The sequence below is a fragment of the Notolepis coatsorum genome, assembly GCF_963971535.1.
Source record: "Notolepis coatsorum genome assembly, chromosome: 7".
Lineage (NCBI taxonomy): Eukaryota > Metazoa > Chordata > Actinopteri > Aulopiformes > Paralepididae > Notolepis > Notolepis coatsorum.
In genome coordinates this window covers 134,053,124-134,078,055 of record NC_140171.1, presented here as the reverse complement: position 1 = coordinate 134,078,055, position 24,932 = coordinate 134,053,124, and the positions used below count along the sequence as shown (strand labels likewise).

At 41.1% G+C, this 24,932-nt stretch overlaps 1 protein-coding gene across 1 annotated transcript in view; it reads right to left on the bottom strand.

Moving 5' to 3' along the window:
* Nucleotides 1–841: 841 nt before the first annotated feature.
* Nucleotides 842–24,932, bottom strand: part of klhl2 (kelch-like family member 2) — a 33,993-nt gene continuing 9,902 nt past the window's right edge. The window contains exons 6-15 of the mRNA XM_084317845.1: nucleotides 23,968–24,077; nucleotides 19,761–19,877; nucleotides 15,195–15,344; nucleotides 8,306–8,423; nucleotides 7,683–7,880; nucleotides 6,886–6,987; nucleotides 6,486–6,614; nucleotides 3,682–3,822; nucleotides 3,086–3,229; nucleotides 842–2,062 (exon numbers count right to left, since the gene is read on the bottom strand). Of these exons, the coding sequence (XP_084173971.1) occupies nucleotides 2,034–2,062; nucleotides 3,086–3,229; nucleotides 3,682–3,822; nucleotides 6,486–6,614; nucleotides 6,886–6,987; nucleotides 7,683–7,880; nucleotides 8,306–8,423; nucleotides 15,195–15,344; nucleotides 19,761–19,877; nucleotides 23,968–24,077 (1,238 nt within the window). The 3' untranslated portion in view covers nucleotides 842–2,033. The remainder of the gene's footprint in view (nucleotides 2,063–3,085; nucleotides 3,230–3,681; nucleotides 3,823–6,485; nucleotides 6,615–6,885; nucleotides 6,988–7,682; nucleotides 7,881–8,305; nucleotides 8,424–15,194; nucleotides 15,345–19,760; nucleotides 19,878–23,967; nucleotides 24,078–24,932) is intronic.

The following is a 24,932-nucleotide window of genomic DNA, read 5'->3' as shown; positions in this document are numbered from 1 at the left end:
CATCTATTATTTATGAATTAAGATTTGTATTGAGATTAGAGTTACAGGGTAAAATAATGTGCTATATATATATAGAAGTTACCATCTTCCTGGACTCTTACTTTTGAAACAGCACTGTGCATTATTATACCTACGCTATATAAATCCAATCCATTATTATTATTATTATTATTACTGTAGACTTCAGTATATTTTTACTGTATTTATTTACTGTATATTTTATTCCATTTTTATTCTATTCTTATTTTAGGCAATTTGATTTGTTTTGTTATTCTTATTCGTGACCTGTTCTGTCTAAATGTTTAATGTTGAGCGATTTGCAGTGTCAAATTTCCCTCTGAATAATAAAAGTATTTCTATTATATATATATATATATATATATATATATATATATATATATATATATATTCCTAGATAGTTGTTTTTCAGAACGTTTTTAAAACAAAAAGAACAGTCAACGTTTGCAGCTTTAAATACAAGAAGCATATTTATTAATGATAATATAAAACAAGTAATGAAACATTTCAAAGATCATTAACCTACATGACATTCCTCAATACACTGACGAGAGACAGCGGTATCAATACTATAGCAATAATCAATATAGAACAGAGGCAAGAGAAAATACTTGAGAAAAAAAAGGAAACGGGTATAGAAAAGTTGATGATAGGTTTGGTCACTTTCCAGATTAAAGAACAGATGATGAATATAGAAAGGAGAGAAATAAAGAAAGAGACAGAAATGAAGAAACATTGAAATTGGCACATTCATATTAAGTCAGGGGGGTGCAGTAGGTTATAGGGTTGCTCCACGGGGGGGGGGGGGGGGGGGGGGGGGGCGGTCAGTGATTTACAAGTTAGAAGTCAGGACCATGCAGAGTTCAGCCCATTTCACTGGCTGCCACCGGTGGGTCGGACCACAACAAGGCGACAGTAAAGCACACGCACAAAAAAAATAAAACTGCTGTCAAACAACTTCTCCCGCTTGTCCGTTACCCCCTTTTGGCACCGTGAAGAAAAAGACAAATCTCCTTTACCAAGTAGAGTTAGTATTTTAGAGCAGTAAAAGTATTATTTTTTTTTCTTTCTTTAGAAATGTACAATGTTCTACTACAATCACTTTCTGCAAGGCTGTTATGAATACATGCGAGCCTAATGCTCCATTGACACCCCATCACCCATCTAGAGTTTGCTCTCAAGGTTACTACTTTTCCCCCAGAATTGTAAAACAGTTTTTAAGTCGGGACTGCACTCCGGTCTAAAAAGAGTACATAAACATATATATATATATACACGTTAAAACATAAACATATATGTTAAGGTAGAACACTAAATGGGAAATGGGGCATCATTTGACATTCAGCCACACTTGGGGACAGTCATTTTGGAACACTGAAGAGGTCAGAGATCGGAGTGCGGAGGTCATGCTCTGTGTACAACCAGGCGTCGCTACACAAAGATACTCACTGACGCACAGTACAGAGCACAGATATACACATGCTCACACGCACAAAAACACGTGCGCATGCACACGGCCACACCCATCCCCACACACACACACACACACACTCTCTCTCTGGCTGATAAAATTAAGGAAAAACAATGACAACAGTCCCAAATGGTCCTTCTTTGCCTTTCTTTCACAAAACTGAATCAGTGGTCTGTCACAGCGCTGGTCCAGTAATGTTGCGGTAACATTGAAATAACTTCACAGCAACGGTAGTTCCTTCATCAGTAGTATTTCAATGGCATTACAGCCATACAGTGGCATTTAAACCTGGTTTATCCAGTTGGTGCCACGGTCCTGCCATGTGATGTTAAAAAAAAAACAGGGTCGACCCCCCCATTGTTATAGCTCTCCCCATTAGTTAAGTGCAATAATCTTCATCATCCTCGCATAATCTCCTTCATCGTCGTCAGGGCCTGTGGAGGCAGCCTCACGTCGAAGCGTTGGCCTCGTAGACAGATCTCGGATCAGTATTTCAGCAGAAGAACACGTTCCGCTTAAAAATCAGCAGCAGGCCTCAGCACAGTCATAATGGCTTATCGATCACAGTCACACCTGGTTGGAAAGAGGCAGGTTAGGTTGGCGCTATTAGATCTAATGCAGTTATTTTTGGACATTAAGGCACCAGTTTTACAAAATGTAAATGTCCATTTTTTACCGGATTGCGACACAGTTTATTTGTAGACGTTCACAGAAAGGTAAAGAAACAATATACGTTGTATTTTATGGCAATTATGTTCAGGTTTGTTCGACCCGTGATATAATCATGAAAATAACGTCAATATTTCAGCTGGCTGCAGCTTTGACAGCGGCTGGTGTGAGCTGGATAGTGTAGTTTTATGAAATTTCGACGTCCATCGAATGCCCTGGGTCTCCCCTCAAATCATTGGTAAACAAATGTAGTGCTGAAAATATACACTTTGACTGATGTTTTGATAGGGTTAGGGTCTTTACTCTTGGCTACATTTGAAAAAGAAATGCAACATTACTTAATAGTATTGATCTATTTATGACGTGAAATAAATCTCAGCCCGGGCAAGGAATCTTTTTTTTATTAACTTAAAAATATAGAGTATTGGGGTGCTCCAGTAGCACACCATGTTACCGCGCTGCGTCGCGGAACTCCGTGCTGCGTCACGGATCTGGTTGACTCCGAGTTCGATTCCCGGACTCGCCGTCATTTGCCGAATGTCTCCCCCTGCTCTCTCTCCCGTTTCACCCTACAACTGTCGGTCATGCTTGACCAGGAAAGCGATAAACGCTAAAAAATAAAGTTAAAAAAAAATATATATATAGAGTATTAAAATAAACATTTGTTAAAAAAAATATATATATATATATATATACAGTATTTTCTTTCTTTTTACAATATGTATATTATGGATGACTGTATTATAAAAATCCATACCTTTGCAAAGATCCATGACGGTATACTGTACCTTCTGATTCGGTATACCTCCCTGCCCTACACTAGATGGTGCTATAGTTTCAGGTAAGGTAGAACCGTATATCTTCAGTGTGCTCGTCAATGTGTGTGTGTGTGTGTGTGTGTGCGCGTGTGTGTGTGTGTGAACATACCTGCATAGCTGCGCCCTGTGCTCATGCAAGCAGGCAGTAGGGTCCATTTGTCTGAGTTCTGGTTGTAAAATTCCACAGAGGCCAAGTTGCAGCTGCCGTCGTCTCCTCCCACCACATAGAGTATGTTGTTCACAGCACACACACCTGGAGAACACACACACACACACGCACAACATGTGGTCATGATAACCTGCAACTAGGGATGTTCGATGTTGGCTTTTTTACCGATATTGTCCAACTCTTAATTTCCGATACCGATATCAACCGATACCGATATATGCAGGGTTTCCCCCCCCCCCCAAAAAAACAGAATAATTTCAGGTAATTAACATTACATATCTCTTGTCATGGAATTAACACAACATTATCCATACTTTTGACAATAAATAAAATAAGAATTTGTTCTTACTTGCTTGCCTGGGTAAATAAAGGTTAAATAAATGTAATTTTTTTTTTTAACTTAAAAAAAAAAATTGAAAACAGATACTGATATTTTCCGATATTACATTTTAATGCCAATGTCGGCCGATAATATCGGACATCCCTACCTTCAACCCAACATTGTGTGGTTGACTGACAGACTACCCAAGTCTTACCTGCGTTGCGTCGACACATGTTCATGTCAGCGACCTGCCGCCAGCTGTTGGAGGTGGGATCATACACCTCACAGCTCTTTCTGACCAATGGGCCGTCGTGTCCCCCCACAGCGTAGAGGAGGCCTTTTAACACGCCCACACCTGTTGGACACAGCGACACTGAACGCAAGGAAAACTACAGAAAAGCACACATGCGGCGGCTAAGTGGCGCAGTGGGCAAGGCGCTCGCCACTAACGCAGGAGATGCTGGGTTCGAGCCCAGCTTTCGGCGTTGCTTCCGGCTTGGCTGGTCGTTCATACTAATACAATTGGCAGTATTAGGGGGTGGGAAAGCCGGTGGGTGGGGATCGGACGTTGTGGACAGCGACTCCTACATGTCGGTTGGTGCGCCTGTACAGCAGAATCAGGAGGCCCTACTATGCCATCATCACCAACGTTCCAGAATGATCGGGCAGGACTAAGGTTCTAGAATGTACTGCCATGACATCATCACACACGTTCCAGAATGTTCGGGCGGCACTAATTTTCTAGAATGTTCCTAACAATAGGTCTGTGGGTGAATTATGTACCATTACAACTACAGTACTGTATTAAGTTTCAAAAGTAAAAGTACAGTACATATTCTATAGGGTGTTCTTGTATTTCAGTGCATTCAACCCTCGATTGACCTGAAGGTTGTTAAAGTGGTCCAGTTATGCTGCTCTGTGTCCCTCAGATTGCTGGTTTACAATGTTAAAGTACTTAATCTTCATCAACAGTTGCTGATATTGCAAATGTCAACAGACCAGGCTATTAATCCATAATGGAGGTACTAGAAGAATATAATGTTAAATTACCATAGATGTATCACAACAACACATGATATTGTTCGCTATTCCAGTTTATATCGTACATCCATTTGTGTAACTGTAAATCCATGTATATTTATTGTATATATTAAAAATAGTGGCTATTTATGTACACTTTAGTTGTGGGTTTTCTTTTCTAATCAGAGTGATCTATCTTGAGAATGTGTTGTATATGCATTTATTTATATTTATATTAAATATAACTTATACTTAGTGTTATAAGAAAAGCTATGTCCTGACCTGTATACCCATTTACTGTGATTTACAGGTATTTTGGTAAATGGTAAATGGCTGTATTTATATAACGTTTTTATCCAAAGCGCTCTACAATTTGTTTCTCACATCTTACCCATTCACTCACACATTCACACACCGACGGTGGAGGCAACCATGCAAGGTGCCAACCTGCTCATCAGTGTCTTGCTCAAGGACACTTCGACACGCTGCCCGGGAGGAGCGAGAATCAAACCGGGAACCTCCGGATTACCAGACGACTGCTCTACTCCCAAGCCACTGTCGCCCCCTATTAGGTCTATTTTATTATTAGGTATTTTTACTTTGGTCTCTATCACTATACATTTATAGTTAGTGTAATCAATCATTTGACCTGATGTACACTAGAATGTGCAGCATACCATTCTCCGACGTCTCACCCCTTTATGGAGGAGGATTGTTGGCAAGTGACAGCTCTCACTTTTTTCCTCATTCTAGTGACTAGTGACACAACTGTCGGGTCTAGCTCGTATACTGCGTTGGACCACTAAACTAAATGTATCAGCAATAGTAATCATGGATTATCGTCATAGTTCTTGTAATCTTCAATCAAGTCAACTGTAAGTAATGCGACGTTATCTATAGCCAATGCTTGCATCACCATGGAGGTCTAAGGTAAATGTGTATCTCATGAACGTACTTTTCCACTGCATATTGTAACCCTCTCTGTCTGCTTCTAGATGAAATATTTGTGTTATCTTTAAAAAACAGGTCTATTACCTGCTGTGGTAAATCTCCAGCGGCCTAGCCCCTTTCGTGACTGTGAAGCAAGGCTTGCATCACAGTCAGGAAAGGGGCTGCCTGCAGCCATCGTCAACGAGAGTCATTCACGGTCGGCTCTGTGTCCGAGTTTTCAAAGGGGGCGTGGCTTAGCGATAGGTCTATTGTGTTAGTATGAACGACCGGCCAGCCGGTAGCAACGCCGAGAGCTGGGCTCGATACCAGCATCTCCTGCGTTAGTGGCGACTGGCGAGCCGCCCTATGAAAGCCTCATCTTGAAAGTTTTATTTTTTTTATTTTCTGCTGTCAGAAAATAATTATTGCAGCATAAATTAAATATAAATATCACCATACTGTTCGGCGTCTATATTTATCACAGCCGAAGAGTGCGTCGCGTTTCTCTGATTGGCCATGACGCCCATATGACCGCGGCAGCGTGAGAGAGCGGCAGTGCGGAAATAGGCTGCATCCTCCACGTCAAGAAAGACAGACAGGCATTCTCTGCGACAAACCCTAACCTTAACCAACTCCGAAATAATGCCTAACCTTAACCCTAACCTTAACCAACTCCGAAAGAATGCCTAACCTTAACCTAACCTTAACCAACTCCAAAATAATATTGCCATGCTCTAAGACAAACTCTAACCTTAACCAACTCCGAAACAATGCCTAAACTTAACCGGCGAAAGAATGCATGTTAAAAAAATAATAATAATAATAATTTGAAGGGAATCGAACTTGTCACCAACGCACCGCAGGATCCACAGCACGGCGGCGTACCAGTTGAGCTAAGCGTCGATGGAAAAAGAGCGGGGATTGCGGCTACATAATGCCGCAAGCTCTGCCGCTGCCGCGGGGCGTGTCGCAGCCAATCAGGGAAAACGTGGAAGCACTCGGCAGCACTCTTCGGCTGTGATTAAAGAATAGGCGTACTGTCCATCCCTAACACACACACACACATACCTGCCCCACTCCGCCGTGTCCCCATCTCAGCAATGTAGCTCCAAGTGTTGCTGTTTGGGTTGTAGGCCTCTACTGTACTGAGACACTGCCTGGTCGCTCCATCATAACCCCCTACTGCATACAGGATCCCTGTAACACACACACACACACACACACACAGACACACAGACAGAGACAGACAGACAGACAGACAGACAGACACACACGTCATTGATTAACCCTTTCACTACCACTACCAAATGGTTAACCCTTTCACTGCGGCAATACAGAAAACCCTTTCATTGCCACACGACAAAGGGTTAACTGTCGTAGTGTGGTAGTGAAAGGGTTAACCTTCTGTAGTGTGGTGGTGAAAGGGTTAAAGGACATTTACATAATAAAAAGCAGGAAATGCACTCACCGTTGACGACTCCCACGCCCACGCTGCTACGCCTGGTGCTCATGGGCAACACGTGGTACCATTCGTTTGTCTTGGCGTTATAGGCCTCCACTGTGGACAGACCTGCAGAACACACACACATCAAAAACAACTACCTCGTCATAAACGGGGCGGGGTGAAGAAACATGATACATCATAGTGTCAGGATAATTCTTCATGGTACTATTTCAGGGCTTTTAATAAAAAATCCTATAATAATGTTCTGCTACAGTACATGGTTCATAAAAATGGAAAAGATAATAATGTTTATTTTGACATTTTATTTCCCCATTTTATTTCGGCTTCTTACTGTGGTTTAATAAAAGCAAGACACAGTGACAATCACAACATCGAATAGCAACACTTAAGGCATTGCAGACAATCAAAGATTGCAATATTAATGTATCCTGGCCCAAGTATTGTGTTAATATGGTATTGGGGGCTGTCTGGGGACTAATCACATGTTAATATGGTATTGTGAGCTGTCTGGTGACTAATCACATGTTAATATGGTATTGGGAGCTGTCTGGTGACTAATCACATGTTAATATGGTATTGGGGGCTGTCTGGTGACTAATCACATGTTAATATGGTATTGGGAGCTGTCTGGTGACTAATCACATGCTAATATGGTATTGGGAGCTGTCTGTTGAATCACATGTTAATATGGTATTGGGGGCTGTCTGTTGAATCACATGTTAATATGGTATTGGGGGCTGTCTGTTGATTAATCACATGTTAATATGGTATTGTGAGCTCTCACAAACACACTCGGGTACCTGTGCTCCCATCGAAGCCTCCTATAGCATAAAGGAGTCCGTTGAGAACAGCGGCACCTAGAGTTGACCGCCGGTCCTGCATGCTGCTCACACAGGTCCATCGGTCCATCGCCGAGTCATAACAGTCAACTGTCCGCACACGTAGGGAGCCGTTAAATCCGCCTACCGCGTACACAGAACCACCGACGTACACCACGCCTAGTAGGGGGGAGTGGTAAGAGAAGAATTACATTAGGTAAATCCACATTTCTATAGTTGTGGCATTTTAAACAGGATATTAGTGATTCCAGTTCCTCTGCTCCACTGATCTCCATGCCGCTCCAGTCTTTACTGCTCCCCCACTCATGTGAAGAAGAAGAAGACTGCTCAAAATTCACTCTGATGTGTGAAAGCAGACACTGGAGTTGATGGCGAATGCTTTTGCCAACTTTCAGACGTTGTGATTACAGGCTACTGTGTGAATTAGAAAGAGTGCAGGCGAGGTGAAATGGTTGCCACCTTTTGGTCAAACGGAGGTCCTTGGCCCGATACGTATCGATCTGTGGGTTCTTGACATGAAACCGCTTGAGAACCGCTGATAGAGAGGTAGTGTGTGTGTGTATGCGAGTAAAAAGTCTGCCTACCTGCCCTGCATCTCCTGGAGGGAAGTTCAGCCACCTGGTACCATCGCTGCTCTTCAAAGTCATAACACTCCACACTCCGGATGGCCTTGGGAGCCTGGCCTCCGACCACCACCATCACCTGCAACACAACCAGAGATCACTAACTAGTATTAACCGCCAGGAATTAGTCGGGCCCGCTCTAGCAATAGCACTGCCATGCTTTAAAAGATCGGAGTGTGTCACCTTGTTTGTAGAGCTATAACTATATTCTATATTATAGCTATGGATACAATACTATGGCCCATTTAACATCACCTATCTATCGTTCAATATGTGAAAAAGAATGAATTTTTCCATCCATACGTTCCCGTGTTATACCGTGGTGAATATAAGTATGGTTTTAGAACGGTCTGGGGTAATTCCCAAAATGCTGAGTTATATTATCATACTGGCAATCGCGTCTCGCTCTGCCTACTGAGATATATCATTATCTCCAGCACCTAGTGTGCTCTGGGAAACAAAACAAATGCACCCACTTGCACGAGACCACGCCACTCCCATGCGTGCCTATTCTGTAATCTGTTACAAATAGTGGTGGGACTCTATTAAAACATTTTATCGAATTAATTCGAGACTTTATAGTTAATCGAAATTAATCACATTTTAATCGCATATCAATATTTGATGCGAAAAGCTAAAAATTTCAATTCAAATGAATTTTGGTATACGAGTGAATCAATGAATATACATTATACATATGTTTAAGCAGCACAATCCTGTATTAGCTACTACACAGACCAACAGATCAATGCAATTTTTTATCAAAGTGCAGCAATTTTAGGAATAATATATATAGCGTAAAGGACCTTTTGTAAACTCAAGCACTTTCGAGGTAAAAGTAAAACGCAGTACTTTCAAGTACATTCCAGAACAGTTGACCATTAAAGAAATATAAAACTCTTGATTGATCTCAATTTCTATTATTAATTTTTTTTTATGAACAAACCAGACTAAGAAAAAAAGTTATTTGCAATGTATTATACTTTATACTTATAGTACATGCATGAGTCTGGTCTCCTTTGAAAGGTAACATTCTTACACAATAAAGAAAAATCATCATGCGATTAAATGCATACATTTTTTTTTTACTTTCTTTCTGTAGTTAATTAATCTAAATTAATGCGATAAAGTCCCAGTCCCAAATTAAAACATGATAAAGGTCCTAGTATGCACCCAGCAGATAGTGGGGCGTAGAAATAAAAGTAAAAATAAGTAAAATAATAGTAAGGGTAAAATGAGCAGACATATAAAATCACAGTTTTTCACATTAGGATCTAACATCCCAACAGGCCACATCTACAGAACACTGTCAAATTAACAGACGCACACTGGGTGGCGTTGCGATGCAACAACCCAAGCAGCTCATACAGTAGCTACTGTCAATTCTTTACACAATCAAAAAAATACCTGCCTCGATTAGAACTTCATCTATTCTAGACGTTAACCCATTCCGTGCCAATCACGATGATAGTCGGGTTAACTCGCCATCGCTTGCGTGCCAATCACGAGTATAGTCAGGTTTTAATCGTTATTTCTTTTATTAGCGATATCCATTCATTTTCATCCATCCAACCTGATGTTATCGTTGGTAATGGGTCCGAGCTCGCAAAAGGGCAAATACCGCCGCCTATCATCTCCCAGATGGTATTGCACATCATTGGATTGGATTGGCTGGAGATGTGCATCAGAAAAAAAACTCCGGTCCGGGTTTCCCTTCTCGGGCATGCAGTATCGTGTTACCACATTGACTCTGTGTGTGTGTGTATGTGTATGTGTATGTGTATGTGTATGTGTGTGTGTGTGTGTGTGTGTGTGTGTGCGTGCCGTTAAGCCCTAATTTGGTCATATCCGGCCGGCTCTGAATGTGTTAAGGGGGCAGTGATAGCAGCATAAAGTGTAGACAAACAGGCTTGTGACCAGTAGAACCCTCGGAATGGCAGGGGGGATCTGGGGGGGGGGGGGAGTGAATGTGTACCCCTCTCTCAACGACTACGTGCCCTTGAGCAAGGCACCAAACCCCTATCTGCTACAGTGGAGTTGCTCAAGTTTGGGATATGGTGCTTGTACTGGATAGCTCCCATAGTGTAAATGTACCTGTACAAGTGTGATGGAGGCCATTTGGTACGTGGTCAGTAAATAAAGATCTAGTCCTTTTGTTTTAATGATGATGGTTTAGTACAGACTACTAGGGTTGGGTACCGTTCACATTTGAACCGATACCGGTACCTGTGAATCGATACCGGTACCCAGCGGTACCTTTTTTTCTGTACTTTAGTCTCTAAAAATGTAATCTACCTACCTCAGTTGTGTGTGTGTGTATATATATATATATATATATATATATATATATATATATATATATATATATATATATATATATATATATATATATATATATATATATTAGGGCTGTCAAATTAATGCTTTAACTCTGGAGATTAATTTAAATTAATTAAAGCGTTAAAAGAATTTAATCTAGATTAATCTATGGAGTGAAAAATCTTCAATGTTCTGAACTTTCAGCAGTATATTTGCTTGTTCGGATATAAGAAAGAGGTCTAGCTGAGTCAATGTTGATGGTTTTGTTGAACATTTGTATTTCACAGGAGAGAAACTGTATTCAAAGAAAGCTATTAGCAGTCTTTGAATCTAAATATACTTTCTTTGTGTTGATTTTACATTAATTCCATGATTTTACTCAAGTAAATATCTGTTACAAACTTCGGTCTTAAGTAGAAAAATGCTATTTTTTTATCTAGATTAATTACAGAAAATTGTGAGATTAATTAGTAAAAAAAAAAGTATCTATTGACAGCACTACTGTAATATATATATATATATATATATATATATATATATATATATAATTTATTATCATTATTATTTATTTAGAACAATTTGTTAATATTAGGGATGTCCGATATTATCGGCCTACCGATATTATCGGCCGATATTGACATAAAAATGTGATATCGGAAAATATCGGTATCGGTTTTCAAAAAAAGAAAAAGAAAAAGAAATTAATTTTTTTTTACATTTATTTAACCTTTATTTACCCAAGCAAGTAAGAACAAATTAGTTTTTTTTTTATTTATTGTCAAAGTATGCATAATGTTGTGTTAATTACAGAGATATGTAATGTTAATTACCTGAAATTATTCCGTTTTTGGGGGGGGGGGGGGGCGACCCTGCATATATCAGTATCGGTTGATATCGGTTGATATCGGTTGATATCGGTATCGGAAATTAAGAGTTGGACAATATCGGTATATAAGTATCGGTAAAAAAGCCAATATCGAGCATCCCTAGAATATATATAATATATAATATTGCAGCGAGCGTTGTCTGCATCTAGCTTTGTAAAGTGTAACCACACCTGCGACCGTTTTCGGCTTGCCATTCCCACGACTGCTTTGTTGTTGAATCAAGTAAAATCCTAGGTAAGCGTGTATTGTGCGCGTGAACGTTGGCGTGAACGCGCGGCACACTTCATAAGTTTTCGTTTCGTGCTAAACGAAAGGTTGACGTCATCGGACAATATATATATATATATATATATTTAGTTTTTATTAGGGGTGGAACGGTTCACAAAATGGACGGTTCGGTTCGTATCACGGTTTTGGGGTCACGGTTTTCGGTTCGGTTCGATATACGTTGTTTTTTAAATAAAGGTTTACAGTGTTACAGTGTTTACAGCCTTAAATAATGTTTGGCACACAAAGACCGAACTGACTGAAAAATATAGGCTACATTTGTCAAAGTATTAACTTAGTGCAAACAAACAATATGCTCAGCCAGCACTAGACTTTCCTTTCTTTAATATAAACACAAAAAAACAATGTCAACATGTTTAAATTCCCTGATTGTCAGTTCTTAATGGAAAGATTAGTTTTTTGCTTGAAATTAAAGTGCAGTATTTGAAATACAATGAAAGGAATATGGCTGGATTTCTTATCAAAGGGAAAAGTGTCACTGTTGTTTAAAATAAATAAATAAACAAATTAGAAGGCCATCAATATAAATTGCAGCATACATCAAACTAACACACACACTGCTCTGTTCATTCTATTTTTAAAATACGTACATTATCTGTCTACATTTATTTAGAGACTAACATTATTTAAATATTGAGTGCAACTGTGGTTGATTACGTAATTCGGTGAGTTGGAACTATCTATGGGTTGGCGGGTCCCCACGGACATTTTAGTGTCACGGACCTTCAGCTCAGCAAACGTTATATCAGCTCCGGTAACGTTAGGAGGTGATGGCATGCAGTGGAAAAGCGGCAATAGTCCCGGTTGGAGTTAGTAAAACACAGTTGTATGTTAGCCTTCTTGGATGTTGAATAAACGCCTATCATTGTCTTTAAACACCCCGCCTCTCAGACTCCCCAAGGACTTCAAAATTGCGAGAGTGACCCCTCTGCACAAAAAAGGCAGTAAATTAGACCCAGGCAACTACCGCCCTGTTTCTATCCTTACCTCCATCTCGAAAGTCATGGAAAAAATTGTATACGAACAGGTCGAAAAATACCTTGCGGAAAAAAATCTAATCTACGAATTCCAATCTGGCTTCAGAACATCCCACTCCACTGACACATGCCTTCTCTATTTAAACGACCACATCAAACAAGAGGTGGACGCGGGCAAATACTGCGGCATGGTCATGCTGGACCTACAAAAGGCCTTCGACACTGTCAATCACACCATTCTGATTGACAAGCTAAAAGCAATTGGTTTTGATAGTCTATCAGTGAGCTGGATGCAATCCTACCTGGAGGGGAGAGAGCAGATGGTGGAGGTAAACGGTACCCTATCCCCCCCCCTCACAGTAAGCTGTGGTGTTCCACAAGGAAGTATACTAGGTCCGCTACTGTTCCTAATTTATGCAAATGACATGTTGTCAGCTTGTGACTGCAACTTGTTCCTGTTTGCGGACGACTCAGCCCTGCTGGTCTCTGACAAGAACAAGTTACAGGTTGAAAAAACCCTCAGCTCAGAACTAGGCAAAATCTGCATATGGCTCGCTGATAACAAACTATCATTACACATGGGCAAAACAGAGTCCATTCTCTTCGGTTCAAATAACAAACTCAGCAAGACCGACGGCTTCTCAGTTACAGTGGGTGACAATATTGTCACAAGGAAAGAAGATATTACCTACCTGGGTTCCATCCTAGAGGAAAATCTTTCCTGTGACAAAATGGCATCCAATGTAATAAAAAAAGTCAACCAACAAACTCGATTCTTGTACCGGATCTCCTCACTGGTAAACAAGAATACCCTGAAGACTCTAGCAGGAGCACTCATGCAAGGGTACTACGACTATGCTTGCACCTCATGGTACCAAAGCACCTCAAAGGCGCTAAAAACAAAATTACAAACATCTCAAAACAAACTGGTCAGACTACTGCTTGACCTTACTCCTAGAACCCACCTCACCCCTGCCCACTTTGACAACCTAGGATGGCTTAGAGTAGACGACAGAGTACAGCAACTTGCAATGGGCCTGGTCTACAAGATACACTACACGACCAAGGTACCCATGTACATGACAAAATACTTCCCAAAGGTCAGTGAATACCACGATCACAACACCAGAGGGAGCTCCACAAATCATGTTAAACCCAGATTCGGCTCAAACAAGGGACTAAACACGTTTCGCAATTATGCCACATCAATGTGGAACGCCCTACCCAAAGCTGTAAAGGAATGTGAATCACTACCCACTTTCAAAAACACTCTCAAAAAACACCTAAGGGAGACTGCAACTCGAAACTGGCCCCTGTAAATGTCCGAACACAACCCCCTCCAATGTACAGTAAATTACCAAGTATGGTCTTGTCAATAATCCAATGTACAGTGTTTGTTTGTACAGGTGTACAGTGTCCCCCACCCACCCCTCCTACCCAACCCCCCCCCCCCCCCCCACTCCTACCCAACCCCCCCACCCCACCCACCCATCCACCTCCAATGTACAGTCCCCCCCCACCCCCACCTACCCAATCCAATGTACAGTTTCTACGTCTAATGTATATACTCTTTTCTTTCTGGACTCTTTTTGTATCACAAACAGTACTGTAATTGCAAATCTGGTATGTCATAAATGTAAGATGTAGCAGTACTGTCTATCGGTATGTCATGTATGTCACATATGTTACGATGAATTGAAAATGGGGGACCCTGATGTAAACAAGACGAAAGTCTTTCTCTGGTCTGCATCCCCTTAACAATTGTATGTATTGAGCTGTACTGTACTGTACCCATTCTGCAATCTGTTAATAAAGTTTTCAATCAATCAATCAATCAATCTCCCATTTTCTCCTCTGCTAGCTAGTAGCTACGATAACATTGCATTGACTGTATTAGCTGGCGGGCTACCATAGTTCAACATGCGTTGTGTTGTACAAACTGCTAACGCTATGGCAAGATGTGTGTAGGCCTATGTAATGTTAATGGCTATGTTTTTAAAGTCGTAATGAAGATTGATTTATATTGTGCTTGCCATTTTTACACAAACTGACTAGCACCTGGCTGCAGTGCTGCTGCTGCTGCCTGCAGCCAGTGCTCACCTCTCCCGGCTCCGCCAAATGAATTTTTTTATTTGCGCGTCATCTGAACCGTACGATACACAGACACCCCGAACCGTGGGGGTCGTACCGTACGGTACACGGTTCGAATGCGTATCGTACCACCCCTAGTTTTTATATATATTTTTTGCATTACCAAAATGTGGCACTGGTGGATCTCACGTGAACCGGTACTCGGTAGTACCGACGTGATTCGGTCGATACCCTTAAAAGTACCGGATTCGGTACCCCCCTCCCTAGTACAGGTGCTTCTCTGTGTACCTTAGGACAGCAAGCTGGGGTCCTCATGCGAGTGCGAGCGGTCTTCATCAGGGACCTCTGGTCGGCTGGCAGCAGGTGATACTTCATGGCTTCGATCAGGTAGTCTTTACACGCACTGCTGTTCTTAACCAGAGACTCCTCCTCCACCCGCTAAAAACAACCGATCAGTGAGAGACAGCCAATAGGAATTAGATAAGGATAGCAGATAGCGTAGCGTGAGAGTTATTTCTTGTGACGTATCTGAAATGACATTGTGGGAAAATCCAACCAAAAACAGGATTCAAAAGTGGGCATTATGCTGGATGCAGGGTTTACATTGGTGCCGGTCCACGTGGGAGATAATAATATAATAATAATAATAACTTTATTTGTATAGCACTTTTCATACAGAAGTTGCAGTTCAAAGTGCTTCACAACAGTAATACAGGCATAAGCGAGCATAAAAAAGATAGAGAGGTAGCAAGGTAAGGTAAATCACAGTGTTTCACATTAGGATCTAGCATCCCAATAGGCTCTCTGCTTACAGTTTCATTCAGTAATACAATTAATATAAATAGTTTAAAATGATTCAGTTTAAAAATAGTCTAAGAATTATAAAATAGAACGGACATACAACAGGGTATTTAACATACAACAGAGCAGTGCATCAGTAAGAAGTAAAAAGTGTGATAAAATAGTTCTTAAAATTACAGTGCATACAGTATACAATTAGCATAGAACCGACACATGAATTTGATAGGAAGTGTATAAAAGTAGGCAGGGTAAGAATAGTGCAGGTAAGTACAATTTGTGTCAGGATGTCCCTGATGTTTCATTTAAATGCCTGAGCAAAGAAATAGGTTGTAAGCTGTCTTTTGAAGATGTCTAGTGAGTTGGCTTCCCTGATGTTTTGGGGTAGTTTGTTCCATAGTTTTGGGGCATAGTTGATAAAGGCTGCATTACCGATCCTCTTTTGACTGTTTCTGGGAGCCTCTAGTAGTCCAGCAGCTGATGATCGCAGTGTTCTTGCTGGCGTGTAATTTATTAGAGTGTTGGCGATGTAGCTAGGTCCCTGTCCATTTAGAGCTTTGTATGTAAGGAGAAGGACCTTAAAGTAAATTCTAAATGTTACAGGAAGCCAGTGTAAAGCAGCTGAGACTGGACTAATGTGCTCTCTCCTTTTGGTTCTAGTTAGCAGTCGAGCTGCAGAGTTTTGAATTAGCTGAAGCCTCTCTGTGGTTTTCTTAGGGAGACCGTGAAAAGTGCATTACAGTAGTCTAACCGGCTATATATGAATGCATGAATTAGCTTCTCAGCATCGTTTTGATTAATAAATGGTCGTACTTTTGCTATATTTCTGAGATGGAAGAACGATGTTTTCGTCACTTTGTTAATATGAGAATTGAAGTTCAGTTCTGAATCTATGATAACCCTGAGACTAGTGACCTCAGATTTGATCCAAGGGCTTAGTCCTCCTAGGTTCTTTATTAACGTTTCTTTTTTTGTTTTAATTTAATAATTAGAATTTCAGTTTAGTTCTCGTTTAGTTTCAGGAAGTTTTTACTCATCCATTTATTTATTGCCAGTAAGCAGTCTGTAATGGAGTTAATCGCTGTATCATTTGGTTCAGCAGATATGTACAGTTGTGTATCATCCGCATAGCTATGGAAACCTACATTATGTTCTGATGATATCACCCAGCGGTAACATGTAAAGGGAGAAGAGTAAAGGTCCTAAGCAACTCCCTTGTGCAACTCCATAGTTGTTGTCATATATCTCAGACATGTGGCCTCCTAGTTTAACATAGAATTTCCTCCCTCTGATGTATGTTTTAAACCAGCTTAGCACATGTTCTGAGAAACCAACAAGGTGTCAATGTCCCGGACTAACGGGAGACATTCCAGTCAAATATTATCTGTGTTTATTGAGCTTAACCCTTTCACTACCACACTACAGAAGGTTAACCCTTTACTATCACACTACAGACGGTTAACCCGTCTATAGTGTGATAGTAAAGGGTTAACCTTCTGTAGTGTGGTAGTGAAAGGGTTAACCCTTTGTCGTGTGGCAGTGAAAGAGTTAACCTTCTGTATTGTCACAGTGAAAGGGTTAACCATTGATTGACACAATTGATAAGACTATATAAAGAATCATCAAGTCATGGAGATGCATAACTTTTTTCTTATTGAAAAGTAGGCTACCTTTGCGTGTACATTATTATTCCAAATGAAATAAGTCCCGTTGAACGTCCCCGAAGTCAGAGTGTCTAGCTTAGCCATAATGTTTCCGACAGAGGACTCAGACTGTGTTGCCTGCGTTGTTGAGTCGAGTTGGAGAGTTTGATGTGGTCGTTTGGAGAGACCCTCCAAAGATCCCTCGTTTCAGTCTTTGTATTTGTTAGGGATGTCCGATATTATCGGCCGATATTGGCATTAAAATGTAATATCGGAAAATATTGGTATCCAAAAGAAATATATATATATATATATATTTTTTTTACATTTATTTTACCTTTATTTACCCAGGCAAGCAAGTAAGAACAAATTCTTATTTTATTTATTGTCAAAAGTATGCATAATGTTGTGTTAATTCCACAACAAGAGATATGTAATGTTAATTACCTGAAATTATTCAGTTTTTTTGGGGGGGAAACCCTGCATATATCGGTATCGGTTGATATCGGTATCAGAAATTAAGAGTTGGACAATATCGGTATATCGGATATCGGTAAAAAAGCCAATATCGAACATCCCTAGTATTTGTATAAGAGAGAGAAATTTTACTTTTCAGTTACCTCTCTGCTGCCCAGTTCAGCACCACGGACAGCACCACAGCTCGGCAGTGTACTGAAACTCTCACCAGACATTATGGCGGACTTCAACAGATTTTCTCGTAAAAAAAAAAAAAAGTAATTACCGGATAACGGAAACCCTGGCTAAAGCTACAAATCACAACCTTGAACCTAATCTGTCTGAAACTATTTAGTTGACAAAGATTGATTAGGACTCACTGTGTCGTGCAGACTTCATTTTGTAATCAGGCCAAAGTGCAGCCAAATAATTTAAATTCACAAATGCCTGTTATCCTTGCAATGTAAACATACAGCCTAGCGATGCACATTATGCTGCATTCTTGCCATCACTCACTCCTGTCACATGCCAGAAGGGTGAAACTTCTAGCTTCGCTGCCTTGACTTCAAATACAAATTAAAATAAATTGAAATGTAGATAACTGTGGGTCACTTGTATCCTCTAAAACAGGGGTTCCCAAAGTCGGGGTCGCGACCCATAGGAGGGTCGCGAGCCGCCGCGGGGGGGGGGTCGCCAGATGATTTCCAAAAAATAAAAAATACGATTTTTATTTTTTATTTTTTGCAGTCAGGCCACTGAACTTAGAAGCAGACCAGGACAGTGTTTCTAGTTGCAGGCAGCAGCGCAATAGTTAGAGATAACCTAGGTGGGGAACAACCAGGAGATCACTGCAACTCACACAAGTTGGAGAACTATCTCTCTCTCCCTCTCTCTCTCTTGCTCTCACACACACACACAAAAGGATGTGTGGAGGCGGGACCCTTACAAAAAACTGTTGTTGCTAATCATTGACACATGCTAGCCTGTAATAACCCCCCCCAGAAAAATTTACTTTGCATTTGATATATTGCAAATATATGCCATCACACACACTGGCATTTAAAGGGTTAGAATTATAAAATTAATATGTGGTGTTATGATCAGGGCTGAAGTTGAATAAGAAATTGTTTTATTTTCAATCTGACATTACAAAAAAACTGAAAATCCATCAAAATCAGTGTTGTTGCTAATCATACATATGCTAGCCTGTTTTTTAACAATAATTTGTGATGCCATCACAAACACTGGCATTTAAAGGGTACAAATAAAAAAAATGCCTGCACCAGAATGCAGGAAATGAAGTCTTTGTAACAAGAAATGTCCTGGTGGGGGACCCCCAGACCCCCTGCTTAAAAAGTGGCCTGACTGGGGCTATATTTTGCACTATATTTCCTGGCCTGAATGATTTCCCCAGTCCGGCCCTGGTTAAAAGCCTCCAATGCTTATTAGTGTGTGTGCGTTTGAATGTGTGCATGTTTCAACCATACATTTCCATTTATAAAAAAAAAAAAAAAAAAACATTATGCATACTTTTCACAATAAATAAAATAAGAATTTGTTCTTACTTGCTTGCCTGGGTAAATAAAGGTTAAATAAATGTAAAAAGAAATGTGAAAGGGTTAACCTTCTGTAGTGTGGCTGTGAAAGGGTTAAACACCATCCGCGGAGCTAATGATGGAGCATGGCCGTCGGTTGTGTGATAGTAAAGGGCTAACCTTCTGTATTGTCACAGTGAAAGGGTTAACCGGCTGTCGTGTGGCAGTGAAAGGGTTAATGTCACCGTTTTCATTCTTGTAGGTTAAACTAGAAGGTTCCACAGCTTGGATACGGGTGCTTTCACATATAGTTTTGGTGGACTCGGTGCGGTTCTGGTGGTGAAGTTGCAACATATCGGTATATGGGATATCGGTAAAAAAGCCAATATGGAACATCCCTAGTTTAAAGGAGACATGTTTACCTGCACCAGGTATTCTCTGGAGAGGAGGGGCAGGCGGACGTGCTCCATCAGGTGAGCCAGGTGCTGCTGCCGGACGTCCTTATCATGGTTCACCCAGGCCACCACCGCCTCAAACACCTGCAGGGGGCGCACAGAGGGAGACACACGCACACACGCACACGCACACACACGCACACGCACACACACACACACACACACACACACACACACTGATCACATGGAGAACCGGTGAACACATCAAGCTGTGATGTCATGTCACTTTAAAAAATAGAAAGTCACTTTAAAAGGAAAGAGGTACTGTATAGTATAGTTTAGATACTTTAAGAGTTAAAATTGAAAATTGTATATTGTATAGTAGTGTATAAGAACCAGTTTCTCAGGAACTTAGCATGTCTTTTTTACCATGCATATCTTGTGTCTTACCCATTTTATTTTTCTATGCCTATTTTTTTTAAATGCGGGCATGACCACCTGCATTTCACTGTATGCCCTGGTATGTATGTGACAAATAAACCTCTTGATTCTCTTGATTCTTGATTATGTGTGCGTGCGTGGTTTGTTTATTTAAAGGATCTGTTGTAGGATGCAGTAATGATCAGTGTTGGGCAAGTTACTTTAAAAAAGTAACTAGTTACAGTTACTAGTTACTTCTTCCAAAAAGTAACTAAATTACTTACTCAGTTACAAATTATAAAAGTAACTAGTTACTTCAGAAAGTAACTATTGCGTTACTTTCAAGATTTCTTTTTACATAAACAACATACACAAATCTAAACTATTTTAATGTTGCTGTGGGACAAAGTGAGACTAGCCTCCAATCAAATGCCATGTAGGCTATGTAGATATTATAATTACTATGTTTATATAGTGGATCATACAAATACAAACAGAATAGATGTTTTGGAACTTTTGATATGTATTGCCCCTCAACAGGCCACAACTGGGCAACATTAAATTATGCTTGTTAAGCACTATACCAAAAATAAATAACAAATATATACTGATTGATTGAACATTTTAATTAACAGATTTCAGAATGGGTACAATACAGTACGGCTCAATACACACAATTGTTAAGGGGATGCAGACCAGAGAAAGAGTTTCGTCTTGTTTACATCAGGGTCCCCCATTTTAAATTCATGACATTTATGACGAAAGTCTTTCTCTGGTCTGCATCCCCTTAACAATTGTATGTATTGAGCTGTACTGTACCCATTCTGCAATCTGTTAATAAACTTTTCAATCAATCAATCAATGACATACACAACATACAGATATAAGAATCTAATCGAATCATCTAAACTAATCTAATCATGACATTTAAGACATGCATGACAGAGCACCTGAAGCCTGTGCTTTTAAACCAGGAAGTGCAGCACTGTTGATAAGGCTGTCAGCACTGCAGTAGGGCCACTCAGTGCCCTGCGCTGCAAAGAGTGAACACAAAACGCTCATGGACCCGCGGTCTCATGCTGACTGTGATCGCTTGTCTTGTCGCGCTGTGTGTCAGACTCTGGATGCTTTAGACACCCGCCCACCTCCACCTCTGATTGGCTTACCATGACATTGTATTCAACCTCAGCCAATCGTCAGCATGTATGCTTGGCTCACGCACTGTCCACTAAACAAGGAAGAACATATTATTGCCTCTCGGCGCAGAGATATGTCTGATGAAAGAAACAGGTTCATTCATAGTAACGCGCCGCATTTTTTTGGAGTAACGGTAACAATGTTATTAAGATTGGAAGAGTAATCCGTTAGATTACTTGTTACTGAAAAAACGAACGCAGTTAGTAACGAAGTTACTTATAGCGCCGTTATTCCCATCACTGGTAATGATAGCGTAGACGGAGTCGTGTTCCGATGCAAAAACACTACCGTAGTTTATTACACACTCTACTGTCGCACCAACAACACTTCCATTCATCTTTCACTCGTCTCTCTTTAACACTTTCACTGCCACACACGAGATATCTCGGGTTTCCGATAGTTATGTTGAAAGCCACTCACGAGATTTCTCGGAATTTTTTTTTTTTTAGCGATCTGAAATCATATTGCATCACGCGAGCCTACCCGAGTATACCCGAGCGCCGCCGGCGATCATATGTGGAAAAAAGCGCCCCCTATCGTCTCCCAGATGACATAAGGGATTTTGGAATGGACTCAATGAAAATGGATGGGGGAAAAAATCCGGTACTCCACATTTTCCAGTCCACTGATCCAGCCGGGGTTACCACAGTTCATTCTGGAGCCTCTCAGCCCCGCGGAATCATGTGTACTACTGTATCACGTTGGATCCATACACTTATCGATTTTTTCAAATGGTGATCAGGAATTGGAATATACCAGTTGGATACCATCTGATGTCAGGTAAGGAATCTATGTTATCAGTGTTAGGATAATCAGACAAATTTTGATGAAGATATAGGCTGTTATGTGAAATGGGCTCTTTCGGTTTTACAGAAAAAGTCCAAGAGGAAATGAACACAGCGATTATCCGTGCGCGGCCGAATGTGCTTGCGTGCACGTATAATATTGATCATCTAGCGTTTATTTGAAAACGATTCATAAATAGGCCGACGAATATCAACGTTCTGGAATATTCCAGTAAAAGACGATTATCATAGAATGGTCCAGAATGAACTGTTTTTTTATCTCAAAACGGGTGCTTTTCTAAATGCTCTGAAATGGAAATGAAGCGATAAAAAACCAATCTGCCTTGACAGCACTGACTGGAAAAGTAGTCTTTGATAAGCGACGGGCAGATTAGACACATAGCCATAATTTAAAACATAGATTAGGCGATATTAACGTTAACATTGAAGTGGACCGTGGCATCAAGGGGGTAAAAAGGAAAACCCGGCGTGGCACTCAAAGTGTTAACTACGTCATCCCCCGCTAAGGGTCACGGGAGATGTAGTATGTGTGTGTGTGTGTGTGTGTGTGTGTGTGTGTGTGTGTGTGTGTGTGTGTGTGTGTGTGTGTGTGTGTGTGTGTGTGTGTGTGTGTGTGTGTGTGTGTGTGTGTGTGTGTGTGTGTGTGTGTGTGTGTGTGTGTGTGTGTGTGTGTGTGTGTGTGTGTGTGTGTGTGTGTGTGTGTGTGTGTGTGTGTGTGTGTGTGTGTGTGTGTGTGTGTGTGTGTGTGTGTGTGTGTGTGTGTGTGTGTGTGTGTGTGTGTGTGTGTGTGTGTGTGTGTGTGTGTGTGTGTGTGTGTGTGTGTGTGTGTGTGTGTGTGTGTGTGTGTGTGTGTGTGTGTGTGTGTGTGTGTGTGTGTGTGTGTGTGTGTGTGTGTGTGTGTGACCATTCTGTCTCTCACTCAGTGTTCAAAAATGTTGCCATAGATTGAGTGCATTGTTATCTTTACTCTGAAAGTGAGATTACAGGTCTTACCATCTAAACTGAATCTCTCCATCTGGTTTCCAGGCAGTCATACTCCTCACTGTATTCATCATGACAATAACCAAATAGCTGAAACCATGTCCCACATCTTAAATGGTTGCCATGTATACAGGGGCCTCTACATAAGTAGGCATGACAGAATAGTAGATTTGATAGCGAAAGATATCTCTCTTATTTTTAGGTCCTCCATCACACTGTATAAGCATTCTACTGTGAAGCCAAGCATGTTCAACCTGTGCAATGATGATTCCATGTTCTCTAGTATTACAGCTAACACCCCTGATGTTTTTGTGGTAAATGAACACCTTAGGGAGGTGTCCATTCTTGAGGTTGGCTGCACTTTTGATTACAGCTTAGAAGAAGCCTTCCTCACAAAAATGCTGAAATACCAACAGCTACAGCAGACCATCTCACAGCTAGGCTACAGATGTAAACTCCTAGTTTTTATCTTTGGCAGCCTAGGGCATGTGCACAAGTTGGTTGTGAGGGGCCTACAAATAGCCGGTCTCCCCAAAAGAAAGGCCAAGCAGTTAGCCAGGTACTGCTCAGTATCAGCTATTATAGGAAGCCGCTCAATTTGGAGGAGGCGCTGTTTCCTTTTCCCATGATTCTGCCGTCCATGCACCTTGTACCTGACTGTTCTTCATGATTTTCTGATTGCACTCGCATTGTTTATGTCCTTTGTATGAGGCTTCCTTGTACTTCTGTTTATGTGGACATAAATAAACATTTCAAATATGTGTGTGTGTGTGTGTGTGTGTGTGCGTGCGTGCGTGCGTGCGTGCGTGTGTGTGTGTGTGTGTGTGTACCTTCTCCTCCGTGGGGATGGTGAGTTTGTCACTGGCGATGAGGCTGCCCACCTGCTCCATGCCCAAGTTGAGGAACTCTTCACTCCCCACCACCTCAGCAAAGTGTTGCTCTGCCAACACAAACAAACACTACTCAAGAGCTGACCCAGTGATGACTGTTCTGTGTTCTATTGTTCCTTTGTTCCACAGCCTCTTCTAATACCCAAGACTTCTAGTTTGTTTTAAGATAAGATAAGATATTCCTTTATTGATCCCCTTGGGGGAAATTCTGGCGTCACAGCAGCATGGAGGAGGGGGAGGGGAGGTACAGGTTTTCCTCTCTTTCTTACTCCCATTATCTTTGGGCGTAGCCCTCTCTTCCAGTACTCATCCATTTCTTTCTCAAGATATATATTTGAATTTAGTTACACACAATTTAAAAAAAAAGCACACAAACACACCACTCTAGCAACTACCGTGTAGGAGAGGTTGAAAGATGTGGAAGGGCTTGTGAAGTTAGCCTCTCTGTGGAAGATATGATCAACGAGTACGAAACCTTCCAGGCTTTTGTGTTAATATTTATCAAGTGAAAGCGGGATAACGTGGATAATGCAGGCGACGAACGCTCGGTGCTGCCACCACTGGTTGCCAATAAGATCAGCACCTTCAGAAGACCTACTCACAAGGTCAAAAAAATCATGTCACATCACTCCCATTCTGGCATCCCTGCACTGGCTCCCGGTACACTATAGAATTCACTTCAAAGTCCTCACTTTCACTTTCAGAGCACTCCACGGTCAGGCCCCTATCTACATCACTGAACTCATCCATCCCTACACCAACACCCGCTCACTCAGATCTGCCGATCAGCACCTCCTGGTGGTCCCCAGGTCCAGGCTCAAAACAAAGGGTGATCGAGCCTTCGAGGTGACGCCGGCACCAAGGCTCTGGAATGCTCTCCCCCTGGACCTGCCCCCTCAGAAAAC